The sequence below is a fragment of the Gopherus flavomarginatus genome, chromosome 2, assembly GCF_025201925.1.
Source record: "Gopherus flavomarginatus isolate rGopFla2 chromosome 2, rGopFla2.mat.asm, whole genome shotgun sequence".
Taxonomy (NCBI): Eukaryota; Metazoa; Chordata; order Testudines; family Testudinidae; genus Gopherus; species Gopherus flavomarginatus.
The window spans coordinates 37,655,201-37,675,838 of NC_066618.1; the positions used below are offsets into that span (position 1 = coordinate 37,655,201).

The following is a 20,638-nucleotide window of genomic DNA, read 5'->3' on the forward strand; positions in this document are numbered from 1 at the left end:
AGATCCAGGTGGAGTAATATGCTATCCTTGACATATGTGTCAAATCGGCTGCTCTGAGGCCTGAGGATGTGTAGATGAAGAGATCAAGGAAGGAGAAGCCATCAGCTTTCTCCTCTGTGACCTTTGCTCCTCTTAGATTTGTCAACCTGATGGAAGGGGTAATACTGCTGTTTAGGCTGGCACTGAGGATGGTAGTTTGTCCTCTTCAACCCTGGAGTACAGAGGTTCAAGGACTTCAGAACCACTCTTGCATCCTTCAGAGTATGCAAAGCTTCATCTGTCTTAGACTAAAACAAACACATCCATCAAAGGAGAGGTCTTCAATTGTCTGTTGCCCCTCCAGAAGAATTCCTGAGCACTGCAATGAGGAAGAATCATACATAGGATATATCTACACTGCAATTAAACACCCAACTCAGCTGACTCCGACTTGCGGGGCTTGGGCTATAGGACTCTAAAACTGTGGTGTAGATGTTTGGGCTCAGGTTGGAGCCTGATTTATACATAGTTGAATAAACAGAGATGAATACATGTCTTGACAAACTTTGTAATCATCTGGAGAATCATTTTTCAGATCACTGTAGATTACATCATTAAAAGGGAGGAGTAACTAAATGAACAAGTTTGCAAGACTAAGGAGGGTCTGGTACCAAGATAGCTGGCCTCAGAAACCAGCCAGGGAACTGGTAAAATACTAAAGGGTAAGCGGGGAAGAAGATGAAAGTAAACAGACTGTTTAGAGGTGAGGATTCAACCTAGTGTGGCCATGATTATAGCCTGGAATGGTTAATATTAGTCAAACACAACACTGAAATCAATGTAACTATTGAGCCACACACTGATACTGATATCCTGTAACACACAATGCAATGTGATGTTCTGATACTATTATTATTAATAACAGTATCATAAACATCATCATGTTTATTATGGCAATGCCCTCTGTGATGGTGGCAAACGTCAGTGTAGATGAGCGGCTACCTCACAGCACCCTCTGGGGGTTTCAGGGCAGCCCTGCATGCAATCCTTCATCTTAGTTTCTTTTTTTGGACCACCCAACAAACTCCACACAGGATTTTTCCAGTCCATTCACAACAGCCATCTTTAGGTCAGATTTCTTAACTTAAAGTTTAAAACTAAACACAAAAGTCTTCCCTCCAGCCTTCAGCTGGGTACAGCCCAAATTCCCCATGTCTGGTCACAGTCCTTACTGCCTGAGGGTATATCTACACTTAATCGGCTATAGAATCACAGCCGCAGTGCTGCAGCTGTGCTGCCATAGTGCTTCTGTGTAGACACTACCTGTGTCGATGGGAGAGGTTCTCCCATCACCACAGGTAATCCAACTCCCCAAGAGGCAGCAGCTGAGATGATGGAAGAATTCTTCTGTTCACTTAGTGCTGTCTACACAATGGGGTTGGGATGGCTTAACTATGTTGCTCAGGGGTGTGGATTTTTAACATCACTGAGAGACATAGTTGGGTCAACCTAACTTTTTAGTGTGGACCAGGCCTAAGTGTAGACATACCCAGGCCACATTGTGGGGGAGGACAAGCACCATCTGGGTCTCAGTTTTCCCAGACTGTGTGGGGGCTCCCCTGAACCATTCTGGGTCATGGGGGCTGTAGAGAGGGGTAAGACCCTGGCGGAACCTCATTTTGACATTTTCAAAATGAAAAGTTCGATTTCTTTGGCTTGATACAACATTATATCCAGAAATTTAAGCTAATTATAGTAAAAAAAAAAATTAAAAAAAGGGCAAACTCTAAAAGAAACACCTTGAAATCACTGACACTAAACACCTCAATTGACCCAAACTGAATTTTTTTTTTCAGATTGCTGGTTCACAAAAATTATTTGACGTTTTGTCCCAATCTGGGATGGGAAAACTTTCAAATTCTCAAACATTTTCCTGGGGTGGAAAAAGTGTTTCCCACTCAACACTACTTATTTGTATTTTGTTTCAGACACAATACAGTACTCACAGCGCAAGTGCTACAACTTGTTCTTTCGTAGTAGTTAATGGTAGGATTATTTTGGAAGCATCAATAATGTAATCCAGTAAAATGGAGTCAAATGGTGGCAGCCACAGTAATTTTTCAAGAATTACTTCCTGCTGGACTTTAGGCATTGTTTGCAACTCTTCTTCTTCTTTTGGTTTATCTTCTTCTTTTTTTCCTTTCCCTTTTCTTAAATAGAAAATAACAGATGTTTATTTAGAATGAGGTAATCTCTCTAAGCCAAATTCCAGCTGCATGGCTCCGTGTAGGGACACAGCCAGAAACCCAATTTTGGGGGGAGGAGCCTGGGAAGTTTTCTTGTCTGATTCTGAATGCCTCCAAATCCACAAAGAGGCCATTTCACAGGACCTGTGAACACTAGTTGTGGAAGGTGTTCTGAGGAGGGGCTTAGGTACCAAGAGGCATTGTCTGCATGTCTGTGCTCATATAACCCCTGACCAGACAGCTACAATGACACCAGCATACCTCTCTCTATAAGGACTGTTTGTACTACTGGATCTGCAGTGGTAAGCACTACCAATCTGAATATAGGCACATAATAATAAGAGGTTTCTATAACCAAGGCAAGCCTTTGGTAGGGGTGAACTGGGCGAAAGCCCAGAGTGCCGCTATATGCGAGGTGCCTCTGGAACAGGGTGCCCCACCTCCTGCTGGCATCTGCAGCCCTGCGTCTCTGCCCCCGGCCTTGGAGCTACCCCTGGCCAACTGGTCCTGGGAGCTTCCTGTTTGCTGTACAGGGGGAAGAGTGCTGCCCCCCCCATGTACCCCATTTCCGCAGAGTAGGATGTGTGTGTGAGGACAGGGCTCACCAACAGAGGGACAGAGCAGCTGGCGGCTGCTGCTGTGGCTGAAAGAGCTTTCCTTCAGGCTGGTGAGTGCCACTCTCTTAAAGGGGCAGCGTGCAGTCGCTCACACAGTCCCCCAGCTCAGACATGCTGTCTCTTTCACATTCACCCATCAACACATACTTATGTTGTTGTTACTTGTTGGTACTTCCTGCAATGCACGTATGTTCTCTGTAATTTTATTATTTCCAAGTGCTGTTATTTTACTTTTTTGACTGGTTTGTGCATTTCATAATTTTATTTCTCTCTTATGCTTACATTTAATTCTTTGAGTACTGAGTTCTCAAATGCTCAACCTGTCCTGGCCGGAGTAATTATCATTATTACTTTTATTATCTTACTGGGCTTTGTCACTCATTATTTAAAGTGGTACAATCAAATAATAGTATCCTTCTAGAATGTAACTTCAGCTTGGACTAAGCTTAGCAGTGCCAGTTTAAAAAACATTAGCTAAATACATAACTTTAGACACTGGGCAGATGAAGGTTGTTTATTTTCAGATTGTATTTTTAGTTATATCTCTAAAATAACTTAAAATTAGCATGAAAATAAATGCAGTTTCAACTATGATACCAATAGCAATGATGGAGTCAAATGTTAGTGAGTCACGTACATGATTGTGATCGGTAAACATAAATGCCAAAACAGTTAGAAAAATAAATTCCCTTTCTTAGTAAAAGAGGGGAAAAAACCTTAATCATATATGTTAAAATAAGGTTTTTACTGAAAAACAATTGACTAAAATAGAGTAGATAATGGCAGTAACACAGATTTTAAGCAGATTTTATTTATTTTTATGTATCTCTAATAAAGATGGTGTACAAAGTATCAAACGTGTGTTTCTGATATCTGTGTTAAAGCTCTAGAACTGATACCTCAAGGCCTGGGATTGGGAATATCTTGCTGTATTATCTCCTGATTGTTCTAAATTTACATATACATTTTAAATGTGACTTAAATTGAAGTTTCTATATTTTTTCTTTCTTTATATAACAATTAGATACGGTGCTCCTGTCAGCTAATTCCTAAGTTATTATCTGCAAAAACCTTAAGAGTTTTCAGGTGCCTAAGTAGTCCCTGGAATCATGGTTAAACTTTCCTTTCCCCACCCTCCACATCGAATCTGAAATGGCGCCCTGGGTGAGCCAGGAGGGCTATAGGCTCTGGCAAGATGCAGCCTCCATGTGACAGCGCGAAGCCCGTCTTGAGCCACATGCTGAGCATCAGGCAACACAAGCCACAACAGCAGCGCAGAAAGGTGGCAATACACCATATACCATGCCACCCTTACTTCTGTGCTGATGCAGGTGATGGCATTGCGTTCAAAGCTAGGTGCCCGGCCAGCAGCTGCCAGTATCAGGCTGCCCTGCCAGCTCTGTGCCAGGGCTGAGCTCTAGCCTCTGGGATCTCTTTCAATACAAATTAAACATTGGGGCAGGCAGCGGGGTCCAGAGGTGATGGGGAGGGGGGAAAGCCCAGGGAGACCATAGGGGCCAGGAGTGATTGGAGGGGGAACCAAAATACAAGTTTGCCCAGGCTGCCATTTTTCCTAAGGCTGGCCCTGTCTATAACATATGTGTAAACACATTTTTGAAGCATTTTTGTAACTAAACAGAATTTGGTTCCATACAATGTTGGTAGTTTAAAAAACAGAACAACTCCCTGAGTCCTGTAAAGTTTTCACTTGAAAGAAGTCTGTGACTTCAAACGAACAGGGAATCAACAAAATGGTTGAGCAGGTAATACAAAGCAAGCTGCTACAAACCTCAACGACTATATGACATGTGGTATTAAGATTTCATAAGAAGTCTATGTATTTATTGATTATTCACTGCACATTTGCACTCTTTACTGGAGCTTATGATTTGAGAAATGCACATGATCATGAATGGCAATCACAAGATTCTAGTAATAATGTAAACTAAACATTAGTTTAGAGCAGATAAACTTGTGAAATTTATATACTTTTCTATGTGGCAACTATAAAAATCGATATGTTACTGGATATGTCATCCAAACATATTTCCAGAAGTGTCACGAACACACATTTAACACCTTTACAGGCAGTATGAGCACTTTTAGACAAAACTGCCCATCAGAAGCCTACTAAATCATCAAGAGGACAAAAAATAACCTGACATGTCAACTGTACAAAGTTCCAGATTACAAAATTCCAAACTTCATACATATAGTTTCAAAAGGCACTACTAGATATTGTAGAACACTTTCTTTACTTACAAAAATACAACAGACCCCACATCTTATAACCATCAAGCCTTTCTTCAAAGAGTTCGAGATCTGAGAGATAACTTGAACTTCCATCTCAAAAGCTAGTTACTCATAATTCAACTTAATCAGAAGCAAAAACTCTGAAATCCAGCCAAACATACTAATTTTCCCTATCTCTAATAACTCCAGCAAGTGAGCAATTCTGGCTTACTTTTTAAATTCCTACTACCCCAGGGACTTTTGTAGAAAAAGCAGAAACAATAAAAAAAAAAACACAAGACAATATGGACTCAGGACAGACCCTCATTATTTTATACTTTTAGAATGATTAATAAAGTTGTGAAAATTATCAAATTTCTATATTCTTGGGATAGAATGCACTGTACAAAATAATCGGCTGTGTACCAGTAGCCTTATTCAAGAACTCCTGTCTCCAGAAAGCTTTGAATACTTTTCTTTTGCCTTATTAAGAATTATGGTATTAACTGATAGCCCTTCTCATAAATTTTAAGGCCAGAATGGACCATTCTGATAATCTAGTCTGACCTTTTGTACAGCAGAGACCATACATTTTCACTCAATAGTTCCTGCATCAAGCCCATAACATCTGGGTGAGATAGAGCAAATCTTTTAGAAACACAATCATTCAAATGCTAGAAAATTCACCACCTCTCTAATTAAGCTGTCCCAATGGTTAATTACCCCCACTGTTTAAAATGTCTGCCTTATTTTTAGTCTGGATTTGTCTAGCTTCAGCTCCCAGTCCTTGGATCTTGTTATATCTTTGTCTGCTAGATTAAAGAGCTGTATACTAATAGATTTTTCTTCCTCATGGAGGTACAGTCATCTTTGAGCCCTATCTAGGGTTCTGCACCAAGCAGAACTCAGCCAGACCTGAGAATCAGGTCCTTAGCTTTCAATAGTCAATACTTACTATCTGTCAATAGTTTGCATTTTAACTCTAAATTAAAATAAAAATACTTTATCCAAATTATAATACCTTGAGCCTTTCTCTCTAGTGCTGCTTTTGCTGAGCGAAGAGGGAGATCGTCCAGAAGATTCTTGTTTTTCCTCAACAGGAGATACCATTGCACTACTGAAATTACAAAGTAATTTCCCAAATCCTCTTTACTTTCTTACAGTAAATTTCAATTTACACACACACACAAAGCAGCACATAGGCAACAATAAGCATCACCATCTCTAGAAATAAAATTCTTATATAGAGTGTAGGGGTGCCATGATTTGTGAATGAAAGAAAAAAACGGGAAATATTCCTCCACAACCTCTACCCCTTTCCAATGTCTTCTCACTCCATGTATTCCCTACCAACGTCTATTTCTCTCTGTTCCCACAATCCATGCAGTGCTGCAGGAAGTCATCTGTACAAAGGTGCCTCAGCTATTTTGAACTGCATGTACAGACAAGGCACCTTCCACGTATCCATGAGATATCTCAACCTTAGCAGGCAAGCAGGATGCAGGTGCATCTTCCTGGTCTCGGGAAGTAGTGAGCTTCAGATGACAAATTGAAGCTTCTAATCCCTGAGTTGTGACTATGGTTCCTCTCTCTCCTTCCTCACAGCAAAGAGGAACCAGAAAGGATAGCTCTGTTCCTTGTCAGCATTGTATAAAACTCTACTTTTCACCAGGGAGGGGAGGCAGCATTCAAAGTCAAAGAGGGGAGAGGGTCAGTAAGCAGTTGCTTCTCTTGGCTGACACAGAGTCTGTGCTACACTTTTCATTTATCAGAGCTGCATGTTCAAAGCAATATAGGTAATAGCAATGGAGCACAGAGGACAGAGTCCCTTCCCACACCAGCCTTGCAACTCCACAGGGAATTGACTGGGTCTCAACCCCAGCAGGGATGGGATTTATGTAAAAAATAAAGAAAAGGAGCTTCTCTGCCACAGATTTCTTGTGTGTCCTTTGGCAAGTCATTTAGACTCCTAAGACACTTGAGTGCTTTTTAAAAATTGCGTCTCAAGTTCCATTTTCAAAAATAATTTAGGAACAACTGAAGGTCAGTGGGTCTTGGAGCCTAAGTACCTAAGTAATTTATAAAAATTGTACCCTTAGTCTCTCTGTACCTCGATCCCCTATCTGGCGTAATAGCACTTCCCTACCTACCAGGGTGTTGTGAGGATAAATATATTAAAGATTATAAGGTGTTCAGATACAATGGTATTGGAGGATAGATAGATAGATAGATAGATAGATAGATAGATAGATAGATAGATAGATAGATAGATAGATAGATAGATAGATAGATAGATAGATAGATATGCAGGGTTGTAGCCGGGGTGGTCCCAGGATATTAGTGAGACAAGGTGAGTGAGGTAATCTCTTTTATTGGACCAATTTCTATTGGAGAGAGAGACAAGCTTTCAAGATTACACCAAGCTCTTTTTCAGATATATGCAAGAAGAGCTCTGATTAATTTGAAAGTGCCTCTCTCTTTCACAAACAGAAGTTGGCCCAATAAAAGGCATTATCTCACTCATCTTGTCTCTCAGTTAGACAGACAGATAGATATTTCTGTAATTATGGGGTTAAAAAAATAATTGGAGACAAAAATTTTAAATTACATTTAATCATTTTTATTTTCCTAGGAAACTGTCCATCACCCATTTCAACTGAAATTCTAATTTTCAATAGACAAAGTGTCTTAAAACATTCCTATATATTTAGAGATTTTTTTCAATTCCATTAAAATTAGTTTTGTTTAAAAGTCAGTCAGTATGTAAGCCTTGTCTGAATTTAGATGCTTGTATGACGGATATTGCAACCACATTCTGTATCTTTGGGGAAGCAGATTGTATTATGTTTATGAATGGTTTATGTATCAGTGTGGGCCAAGGATTGTATGCAACTCTGTGGGGTGGGGAGTGTTGCGTCCCGGAACAAAGAACAGTGTGTGCGGGGCAAGGTAATTCAGGTGAATCACTCAGGTTGTAAACACCTCCAGAGAGGTACAATCCCCTGCAGAGGCTTGCATCTACTGGTTCAAACTGGGATTTCCAGAGATCAACAGACAAAGAGCTTTTGATATAAAAAAGCTGGGTTTAAACTGACTCGGGGCTTTCTTCTGAACAAGCAAATGCACAGGAGGCCCCAACCCTTGCAGAACGATTGGAAAGACTTTGGCCTACTGGGACCCCATAAGACTAATGGGTGATTCCTTGCACATTTAGAGGGTTTTAATCTGTTTATTGTTTTCATTACATTTTCTCTGTAAGGCTTTTACCTTAAGAACAAATGTGCTTTCCTAGAACGAGTTTTGTGGTAACTTGTAACTGCTAGAAATACACTGTTCATAGCCCTCAGAGAGAAATCAAAGCAGAAGTGCTGCTGGCCATTAGGCAGACTGGCTTGCTGGGGATATCACAGTGTAAGGCAGGGAGCAGTGCAACCTTAAAATACCCTGTCAGAGGCAAGTGGGATAGGTGATGGCTGGAAACCTGAGACCTGACTGGGCACTGCCACGGTTGGAGGGATACAGGTACAGTTACCCTGAAACTATGACTGTTTGCACAATCACAGTGCAATGATTGTTAATTAAACCAAAGGTCATACCTTGCTCTTTCTTTACTACTTTTTCTAATAGAAGAAGATGATGTGGTTCGTCCATAATATAGATCTTGTGATTTGTCCTCTGCACTAAGGGAACTGAAATGATACAAGGTATTTTTATACTGTTAGAATAGGCCAATAGAGTTGTTCCACCTTCAAAGCACAGCAAGTACTTTTTATGAGAAATAAAATATTACAGGTTAAACCTCTCTAGTCCGGCTACATCAGTGGTCTGGCATGATTTAATTCTATGTTTTTTATGCTTTATCTACTTACTTCCTTGTATCAATACAGTAAAAATGTGTAACAACACTAACATTTTGTTATGAAAAGAGCTAGAAAGCCTTGGCTAGGCAGCATTGCAAGTGTTATTCCATTTATTCGCCTGGGAGAGATGAAAATAAAAAGAGACCTGCTCGCTACAATATTGACCTCCTGTTCAGCAAATTCTCTGGTACGGCACCAGTAAGGTACAGAGGGTGCCAGACTAGAAAGGTTCAACCTGTATTTAGTGATCTTGATTAATTACTAAATAGTGAAAAATCCTGTGACCCATATAAAGAAAACTGGACAGTATAATGCCTTCAGGGTGCTACCAGGGTACGGGGTTGTGACAACAACGGCAAAGAAAGAATATCTGATAGAATTAGGGACCTGCAAAGAGCACTGAGGTTTAGCTTGTAATAGGTGATCTCAGAGATCTTTATATCATTGACAATTTAAAAAAGGGAACATGATAACAGAGATCAACTTGATGACAACAGAGAGGTGGGTTTGGGATTTGCAAAATATTGACAGAACCTTCTCTAATCTGGGAGACTGTTTAGATTAAATGATTTTCAGACTACCAATTTCCTGAGTTCATATGCAACAGAGTTTGTTAGGTGGTCTTTAATTTAAGTAGGAAAGAGGTGGACATCAGTTTTTGACATTACTGCACCACAAATGTAGAAGGCCACCAGGGAGTATGATGCTTGGCTGTTTCTTGCTTTTGGGGACATACTGATTTAAACCTCATGAATTTGGTTGGGGAAGAAGTTCAGCAAATTCATGGGCCTCATTGCAATTCTGAGACAGATACTAAGCTTTGAGAGCCTGGTAATCAATGCAGATAGCATGCTCTCCTAAATCCTTGGGAGCCCCTCCATCAAGAATTGGAGCTAAATTGAAAATTTTCACGGCTCACTTTTCTAAATGTAACAAACTCAAGTGAACAATTCTGTGCTGTTTAAAGAAAAATATATCAAAATTCAGAGTTTATAAAATGCAAAACCTTTGGCTCCTGAAAAAGGAAGCACAATGTTAAAGTTAACCTAGAAAGATCTCACTCACAATAGAAGGTCAAAGTTGCAGTACTGTTGGGCTATGAGAATGGAGAGGGGAAAAAGGCAAGTTATTTTAATGAAATGTAATCTTTCCAAAGTAAATCTGACTCACACTTCTGGTAGTTTAGCATTAACTAAAATTATAGCACGATGATCATTAAGCTCTTGTATACTCAGTTCCTCCAAAGACAAAAGTTTCACTCCAGGCTTTACCTGCAGGAAAATTAGAATAAAAGAAAAGAAATTTTATTCTATTAAAAGGTGAATGCAAAAGCTTATTTTGAAAAATGAAAGTTAAAAAGAATCATTTAAGATTCCGAATCTTTAACAATGTAGCTGAGAACTCAAAATTACAACCACATATAAAAATGAAATACATAAAAATCAGTTGCTTCTTCACTTACCTGCCACTGAAAAGCCACTTTACAAATAATTTCATTTGTAATTGTTGTTATTACTAGTATATAATCCAAAACTAGTTCAGAATAAAGACAGGTTCACACAATCCAGGGTGGGATTTTTAAAAGAATTCAAGTGATTTAGGAGCACAAACCCATTGACTTTCAATAGGACTTGTGCTCATAACATACTTGGGCATTTTTGAGAATCCCACCCACAGTTAAGACAGCAACAGATGACAAAGTATGGAGTGGTCCTTCTAGAAAGGCCATTTTATGGGAAAGAGGGTTGTACAAAGCATATTTTGGTCTGTTATATTCACATCCTGTTAATTCCTTTTGTGAAAAAAAAACAACATAGTTATTTAGATGACAGATTAATATATTATACTAGTAGCTGAAAGCCCGTGTTTGGATATGGCAGTTGGGTCAAGTAATACACTATCTGTGCAGTTTCCCACATAATCAATGAATTGTTCCATGCAAATTAACTGTAGAGTAAGGGTGGTGACTGGCTGAGTTACCTCTGATATCTCAATGGACGAGGACTCTTGGCATGGCATAGATTCATGCCTTACTGTGACTGAATATCTCACAGGTATAATTAGTAACGTAAAAATGGCTGTGAACTTCAGAACTGTACAGTAGCAGACCCTGAATCACAGGGATGACTGAATCTGGTGATATTCTGAACAAAAAGAGTTCTTAACCATGCTTGTTGCTGTTTCCATTGCTTCATACTGACTCAGTAGACACTAGGCTTCAGAGTGACACTCAGAAAGACAATCTTATTATACAAATTGTAGTGAAAAAGAGCAGGAGAGGAGCCAAGTATCTCAGGAGGGATCTGAAAAAGGAGACAGTAGTTGCAAAGCACTAATGGTCAGTGGGAAGATTCTAGATATGGGGACAGCATGGGAAAAGATGTGGGTTTATTTGCCAAAGAAGGTGATCAAAAGAGTGACAAAGTGCACTAAGCTGGCACAGCACAGGACAGGAGAAGGGAGCAAGGTGATTCAAGGGACCAGATCCTGGTCCCTGCTATGACTCCTTTGTATTCTGGAGGCATAACAGGGCCATAAACCCAATACTTAGTCTGAAGGAGTGAAAAGTCAGGCCCTGCATAGACTTTTAAATAATACTTAAAATAATTTACCTGACCATAATCATAGAACCCATCAGTAATTATATTACTGGATGATAAGTACCCCATTTGGCTGTATTTTTGGGAAAGGTTGTTATCAAGTAGCTTGTCCAGAGCTCCTTCACTGAAGTTATTTTTGCGCCCTGTTGACAAGTTAATTTCTTCCAGGATGTCTAAAGCACTGTTCAACAAAATAGAAAGAATTGTTCAATTAATGTGACTAATCCATCATTAAGTACTAATTAATTAATTACTACACAGTACAGAGATGGCACTCTGCACTGCTATTCTGGAGACACATTTATTTTCAATCCTAGCCTCCTGCCCCATGGGCCAGCAGGAGGCTGTGAATGGGGTGCAGCATTCTGTCTGTAGCAAAAAACATCCTTCATATTACTCACAAGCAAAAGCCATTCATCTAGCCAGTTAAGTAGGAGTATTAAGAAGAAGGGGCGTTCTAGTTAATTCTAAGTCAGAAGAATGTTGACTGTGTTAGAGATCTTGAAAATAAGGGGAGTGTAAAAGTAGAGAAAACAGAAGGATAATCTGAACTCATATAAGAACCTGGTGAGTTAACTATGTATTATGTATATTTTATAGTACAAAATAACCAAATATACAATTCCACAGAAGAGTTATGGTTCTTCCATAAGCCTTGCAGGCTAACACAGCTAACTCAGATGCTGATGTATGGAGATTGTAGAGTCCTTGTAGAGAAAGAAAAGAGTAATTATCTTGCACGACATTCCTTTTTGTGATGCTTCAGCACAACTATGTTTACTTAGGACCTGGAAGCAAAATTCAGCCTTTGTGTAATGTGTGCAAATCCATTCTTTACAGATGATTTGTGACCACTGAAATGAGATGAAAAATGGTCAGAGTGCTCATGGGGAAAGTCTCGTGCCGAATCTAACCAATTGTACAATAAAGAATTTTTGAGATTTTATGCTGTGTGAAAGAAGAGTTTCTCTGTTTCTACAACAGAGTCTGCTATGTTTTGATCAGCAGATTTGACCTGAGTCGCATACTACCTGACCAATCCAGGCTGTTTTTGCACAGTGTCTGGTACAAGTGACAACCACAGAAGAAATGTCAAGTGCCTTTGCAGAGAAAATCAAACAGATTCAGACTGAACTGCCTGCTTTTGTGGGTGCAGGATGATATCTAGTAGGTACAAACTTCCCAGGTTAAATTTAGGCCAGTGATGTTCGCTGAGGTACTAGAAGTACTGGGAATTCTTCAAGCCACAACCTGTGTTTCAGACCTATGTCCTTCCTGCGCGGTGAACACCAGGGAAGAACTGGATGCATTGTTGATGGAGATGATCAATGCCTCCCTTAGGAAAGGCAGGCTGCGGCTTTTATATGGAAAGCCGTTGTCCAACCATTACTTGTTAATGGCACTTGAGCTGACAAGCTGTCCAACTACTGTCCAGTAATCTTCCATTTTTCTTTAAGATTATCATGAAGGTGATGGAAAGACAGCTCTCTGAGCAATTAGACATGTCATATTGCCCTGGCCTTTAACAATCTGTGCACAGGCTTTCAATATTGTTGACCATGAGCTGTTGTTCACTCACCTGTGAAGCCTAGCAGGAGCTGATCTTCAGTAGCTTCATTCCCCCCTATCAGGGAAGTTCAAGGTGTTAACTGTGGGAAATTGTTTTTCTGCCCCAATGATTTTCTGATGGGGAATTCTTGCCCCACTTTCCTCTTCAATGTGGATATATTAAGAGGCTTAAGGAGGTGTTGGCTACAGTATTGTATACTGAGGACACTCAATTTAATGCACCTGATCCAAAGCCTATTTGGTCAATGGAAGTATTTTCATTGACTTCAGTGGGCTTTGGATGAGGCCTTATATGTCTATTTCATCTGACTCAGTCAGTGCTATCAACTTCCTAACCAAGCATTTGGCTGAGAATGGGACAAGGATGAGGGCTAATTGGCTGATGCTCAATCCAAGTAAGACAGAAGCAATGCTGCTAGTAATACTGGACAAGTAGTGGGAAAATATAACAAAGACAATATCTGCCCTTCATTCATTGCCAGAATTTGAAGTCTAGGATTACTGCACCATCCCCAGCTGCTATTAGAAGAATATATACTTGAAGTGATCAGAACAGTTTTTTTCATCTATGTCCAGTCAGGAGATTGCAACCATTTGGATGCAACCTTATTGCTGTCATCTGTACCATTGTCACCTTGAGATTAAATTTACCCTAGTGCACTCTACATGGGGTTACACCTTAAATCAACTTGGAAACTGTAGCTCAAGCAGAATGTTGTATCTCATTGGTTAGGTGGAGTTTCCCATCAGGAGCACATTACAGTAGTGTTCCATGTGAGCTGCAGTGGCTGCCTGTTGGTTTCAGGGTGGTGTTAAAGGGTTTGGCTTTCATCATTTGGTTTGTAGCTGGGGTGGGTATTGTTCCCTTCCTAAGTCTGGGGAGACTGTTGCATTTATTTTGTTGGTATTTGCTTGATTGTGCTTTATGTATAACAAAGGCACTCAGAACCCTGGATAGGCACTTTTTTGTACACATCTCAATATATAAAAATTCTGTTGACCTCAGTGGGACTGCACTTCCTCACATTTGGGCTGAATTTGGCCCATAGTGCTAATCTCAGTTGTACATGGCCTTTGCATGGTGGGCCCTAAGTTTTGTTGATATAAGTTTACCTTTAATGTTAAACAGAGTTTTATTAAGTTCCGTCATAGTAACAATACTGAGAATGCTTCCGTAACTTCAGGCAGGCAGGCAGGCCCCATTTCAACCTATTTTCTTCTAGTATAGTTGACATGTAGAATCTATAACTTTCCTTCTGATATAAACATTACGTTGTGAAACTAATTTAGTTTTTTAAAATGCACAATTAACTCTGGCATAAAATCAAAAATATACAAACAGCAGCTTTGTTAATATCTTCATCCAAACCATGCCCTCTACGCCCTGACACTTTCTACTCACCCTAACCTGCAAAGTTCAACCGCTGTTAGTTCATCGCTTGCACAAACCATAACTGCCCAACAGGCATTTCTTCTGACTTCATCATTCTTAGAATGTAGCAATTTAACAAGTGGTTCAAGTCCACTTGCATTTCTTAACTAAAAAGAGACACAAAAACATTTGTCATGTAGAGTTATGTTCAACCCACTGAGGAAAGTTTGTGCAAGCCCCTCTGAAACACTCAAGTCCTGAGGAGAAGCTATGCGGGTGGATGGAAGGGACTGGCAGAATGTCCACACACAAGCTTTCTGCATCTATTGCACTCTCCAAATAGAAAAAGAAGCTTAAGGGTGGGCTGGAAAAATACACATACTCATTCTATCTCCAGTCTCTTAGTCATTATACTCTAAAAATTGTACAGAATGTACATCCCAAGGTTGCCCCGGAGAGTTGTACAGCATTCTCAGAGTTCTGATGCCTCCTGGCAACTAATTTACATCACAATATATATTAATTTGTGTTATCTTGTATGTGTGCCATAGCCTCATTAACACCCTTTTTTCTGGGGTGCTCCAATACGTCTTCCAAATACTCATGGAAATATCAGTCATTCAAATTTTCAGGGGGAAATATGTTCTAAGTATATAGATATAGATAAATGGATAAGCCCAGGCCCCATATTTCCTGACCTGACCAGATGCCTTGACCCTTGAGAAGGTTTTGTATTTATGGGATGTGTATGTGCAAGAAGAATCAAAACATGGCCATTGATAAATAGGTAGGCACAGGTTCACTTACTGGGTCTGACTGACCAAAGGATTAATTATCTTCTCCATGAATTATGTTTACAAGAGTCATGTCCAACTCTCCTAATAGGGGGTTAATCACTGTGCCACAAGGGCCTGGAAGATGGATAGTAAAACAATAGGAGAAGCTTCTGAGCTTCAAAAAGGTCCTTTTGGGGGAATAAATTAATTTTAAATGTTTCTGAATGTTGGTGGTCAAGTTTCATAGGGAGTGAAAGCTCACTGAAATCACTGGAGCTTCACCGGAGATAAACTTGGCCCATTCAGCTTTATGTATATGTATAGAGATGAAATGAAGATTACAGAGGGTCCTCTATATTTCAGTTTTTCCAAGTGCTCATGCCAAACTGAACTAAGCTTATATGAATGAGAATTTATCTATTAAGGAGACACAAACTGATTTACTTTATATAAAATAAAGGATTTTTTCAGACACACATATTAAATTGTGTTGGTCCCAAAGTCCAAAACACAAATATTAGTTTTATTTAAAAAAAGTAAATATAATAAATATCCACAGAGCAGATAAAAGGTAACGTAAGACTTACCTCAGTTCTTGCATCAGCATCACAACCAAATGCAGCCACAGTGAGTGCTGCTTTGCTTTGTACCAGGCTGTTGGTAGATTGCAGTGGTTCTACAATTGCATTCATAACACCATGGATGCTGAGACGTAATGGCTCCTGCGTGGCCATATTTGTTAGTACTGTAGCTGCATTAGCAACAGTCCCATCTCTCTTAGCACTCAGGACATTTATTAATGGCTCGATTCCTTCAGCTTCAGCAACAGCACTAGTTAAATAGGGGTGGGGGGAAATCTCTATTACTTTAAAGCCAAATATATATATTTTTAAACTTAAGGTATTTACAAACCAAATCAATATTTTATCTCAAAAAGAACATGAATAAAACGTTAAAAAAACCCAACAGTAATTATTTGTACAACTCTGAATTACAGTATATAAATGCACCTAAACGTGAAAAATACTTTGATACCAGTAATACATTTCATTCATTGTGTGGAGTTGAGGAAAGCACAGTGCAAACAGATGACAAAGAGCCAGACATTCCTGAGTTCTAATGACAGCTCAGACATGGATTCCTTCTGAGGCCTAGAGGAAAAGACTTATGGCCTGATTTTTAAAGATGCTGAACACCTGCAACTCCATTTCCAGTCAAGGAGATCTGCAGATGCTCAGCACCTCTGAAAAATCAAGTCCTTAACCCTCTAGCTCTGTAAAATGGGGATTATAGTGCATAAAGTGATAACTGATATATTTTTTCTGGTATAATTCCCTGGATGGCATTAAGCCAATACAGCAGCCCTCTTCCACCCCTTCTCAGTGCCCAATGTATATTGCGGGCAGGTGGGGAACATGGTCAAAACATGCTGAGCTCCAGAAATCTACAGCAGGTGAAGGGACCCTTGGGAGGTCATTGCAGTGGAAACAGTTTAAAATGTAGCAGCTCAAAACTAAATTGTGGGCCAACTCAATCATCGTCTGCCCCAAGGATGGGGACACTGAGAGGGAATGGAAGAGGGCTGCTGTGCTGGCTTTATGCCACCCAGGGAATCCCTGACACTGAGACATCTTCCGGTGTATCACGGAGAAAAAATTATAACCACTGAACCATGGAACAGGTGAACATGGTTGAACCATGTGCAGAGTGAGAGCACTGATTGTGCTCTCTCTTACACCAATTTTACACTAATGTAACCCTGTGGATGTCATTGGCATTGCACCTGATTGATACTAGCATAAATGAGATCAGAATCAGGCATTAAGAAGGTAAAGACAGTAGAAGAATCATCCAGACTTGAAAAGTTTCTTGTTAATCATAATTCTGCAATGGTAAGATGGTTGGAAATACTAGAAAACCAGGTGAACACTTAGAATATTGACTTGTAGGATTCCTAAATAACTTTGAATCTGAAGCCCAAGTTGTAGAAGAACTGATATCTAATCTTCTAGGAAACCATCTCTAACAAAAGGAGCTATGCGCAAACCATGAAATAAGGCCAATATAGGCAATGCCATCATATCATCTCCCTATCTAACATCCAGGAGAAAAAAAATCCTGAAAGTAGCAGCTGACATTACTTATTAAGATACTAAAATCCTGATTTTTCCTGATCTGAGCCCTCAAGAGAGAAGTTGGATTGGATGGGACAGAAATGCTGCGATTCTCAGCAAAGCTCTGAGTTGCTCATGTTGAAAATGTGTACATTTTCTAGGCTACAAACTCACTATTGAACCCTTTTGGGAAAAATGTGTTTACTTCCCTAAGGGTATGTCTATACTACATGCCAGATCGGTGGGCAGCGATCGATCCAGCAGGGGTCAATTTATCGCATCTAGTCTAGCGACCCGAGCGCTCTCCCATCGACTCCTCTACTCCACTGCCGCGAGTACAGGCACAGTCAACGCGGGAGCGGCAGCAGTCGACTCACTGCAGTGAAGACACCGTGGTGAGATCTAAATACGTTGACTTCAGCTAAAGTTGTGTAATTTAGATCAATCACACCCCTCTAGTGTAGACCAGGCCTAAGTGTCCTAGAGAAAAGAAGAGGATTGATAGGATAGGACTATATCTTACTTCCTTCAAACATGTTAGGATGGTTATTCTTTCTATAGCTTCAGGTTTATTCCCCTTGTTCTCTGGGATCCCCACCCTCTGCTAAACTGGGGATGGATTTCTAATTTCTCCTGCTCTAATGTGCATTCTCCTTTTTTCTTATGGTTAATATCAATGTTACTGGTTCTTGCAGTATTACAGAGTAGCAGAAATCACTGTAAGAATTGAATTCTTTTTCTTATAAGTTTGTATATGTATATCAACTGACTTGAGGCATATGCCCAATTTACTATTTTTTCTTAGTAATTTTACATTGGTATGATCTGTTTGTTAAACAAAAGTTGGCAATGCTGTTAACACAGGAAATACGCAGATGGCAATCTAATTTTCCTTGTGCTTTCTTATTTTTATATCTTTACAGAAATACATATTCTTTAAAAACTGTAAACTCCCTATTTCAGGATCATATCCACATTGCTACTGCAACAGAAGAGTTTATAGTTTTTTATTAGCTTTGGTAAATTTCTGTCAACATATTAACAACAGAAATCTGGATGTGCTGCTCTCCTTTTAGCCATAACAAGAATCTGGTGAATGGATCTCGCCAAAAATCTCTCAGGTAGTTCTCCCAATTATAAAACAATCATATACCTAAAATTATCAAGTAGACCAGAAGTATTCATGCCATGCAGGTGTGTCAAGCTATTGTTAAAAACATATATGAGCACCACAGATCTTTCCACCTTGCAATCTCATTCAGAACATAAGACCTCTAAATTTCAATCCCAGGTTCCATTTTTGTAAAAATACATTCTGAAGCTTGGTATCTTTGTTTTTGCTGCTCCCAGAATCTAATCAAGGCTAACATGGAATAGACTGAAAAAAAATCCAGTAAAAATTACACCAACAGGCAACAGGAATTGACTGTATGAAACATCTTGCAGGATCAGAATTTACCAGGAGCTCGAACAATAAGGGGAAATATTGTATCCAGCCCTGCATAGGTACGTAAGTGTGGGTTTGCAGGGGAGGTGGAGTCCACTGATTTGATTAGGGTGCTAGCTTGGGAATTGTGAGACCTCAGTTTAATTCCTTACTTTTCCATAGTCTTCCCACGTGACCTTGGGAAAGTTATTTAGGATATGTCTACAATATAAGTGAAGATTGTAACTACTTATACAGCTTCCATTACTGTAGTATCAGAGCCTCCCCGTCGTTAATGGATTTATTCTTCCAACACCCTATGAGATAGGGGAGTACTATTATCCTCTTTTTGCAGATGGAGATTTGGGACACAAGTGAAGGTGTGATTGTAGCACACAATTAGGCTTACTCATGCTAGTTTTAATCTAGCTCTAGGACAGGTAACAATAGTCATGTGGATATGTCGGCCCAGGCTAGAACCTAAGTATGTACCCCAGGTGGCCAGTGGGCTTGTAGTTGCACAGCTAGCCCGTGCTGTCATATCTACACTACTATTGTTACTTGTGATAGCTTTATTAAAGCTAATACAATTATTTTTAAAGAATAGCATTGTAAGTCCTGAAAATTCAGACGTAAGGATACAATTAAAAGACATCCACACAGGTTAAAATAAGGAAAAGCAGACTTAAGTAGAGCTGGTCAGGAATTTTTCGATTAACCTTTTTTTTGTCAAAGAATACCAAATCATCAAAATTGAAACTGTTCACAAAACAGCGTCAGTTTCAATGAAACTCTTGACTTGAAAAAATGTTGGAAAAAAATAGAACAATATATGCTTGTCATTTAGCCAGTTTTTTAATCCATTTCATGCATGCCATATTAATTTTGTATTGTTCTAGTTTGAAATTGTCAAAATGTTTCATTTTGACATTTTCAAAACAAAAAATTCTGGTTTTCCCATTCAAAATGACATTTTGTGTTTGAATTTAAACTAATTAGGGTGAAAAAAGTCTTAGAAATAAAAAAAGTCATAATCATATCAAACTTCTGAAAGTTTTGAAAATTTTCATTTTATCAATGCCCAAATGATTTCAACATTTTGACTTTTCATCCTGATTCAGGATGGTAAAAATGTTCAAACTCTCAAAAATATTTCAGGGACAGGAAAACAGTTTCCTGCCCCACTCCAGAATTAAGGCCCCCAAATAATCTTAACTCTGGCCTGTAGTGATGCCATTCTATAAACATACAATTACGATTAATACATTTTAGTGTTTGTGTTCCCAGATTAGATAAAACTGATTTTAAAGACATTTTTTTTCTTTTTTCCCTTCACGGTATCACTACAGGGGAGAGTCATGATCTGACACTAAGTACTAAATTTCATAAAGGACCCATTTTAAAATGAATTTTAACTCAAATAAATTGACAGATTTACTTGTAAAATCTGTCCCTGAACTACATCTAGGGGGCGCAGCTCTACACCACTGCTTATGCAGGGCTGTGCTTTATTGGCACTCATGAGATAAATTAAAAAGTAATTTTATCTTGTGCCACTTCCACCACTACCCTACATCTTTTCATAGGTTCTTATGCTGCACTCCATCCAGAGTGAGATTTCACTCAATTACAGCTCAGAAAAAATCAAATGCTATCTTCTCACACAGGGACACTGAACTCCTTATGGACTTCATTTTCAAAATGTTTGTAATTTGTGTGCAAAATTACCGTGATTGTGTGTGAGGTGCTTAGCTGGCCATTTATGCATGCATATACCTAATTTTCATGCATAATTGCCTAATTTTATGCATAATTTATGTGCATCTTATTACACAAACTCATTTTTT

General features: G+C 39.3%; 1 protein-coding gene across 2 annotated transcripts in view; it reads right to left on the reverse strand.

Moving 5' to 3' along the window:
- ARMC3 (armadillo repeat containing 3) overlaps positions 1-20,638 on the reverse strand; it is a 91,627-nt gene that overhangs the window by 11,020 nt on the left and 59,969 nt on the right. For both annotated transcript variants that reach the window (XM_050937372.1, XM_050937373.1), the window contains 7 exons: positions 15,839-16,082; positions 14,506-14,642; positions 11,547-11,715; positions 10,105-10,205; positions 8,671-8,763; positions 6,096-6,191; positions 1,986-2,189 (listed from right to left, as the gene is read on the reverse strand). In XM_050937372.1, coding sequence (XP_050793329.1) covers positions 1,986-2,189; positions 6,096-6,191; positions 8,671-8,763; positions 10,105-10,205; positions 11,547-11,715; positions 14,506-14,642; positions 15,839-16,082 — 1,044 coding nt within the window. The remainder of the gene's footprint in view (positions 1-1,985; positions 2,190-6,095; positions 6,192-8,670; positions 8,764-10,104; positions 10,206-11,546; positions 11,716-14,505; positions 14,643-15,838; positions 16,083-20,638) is intronic.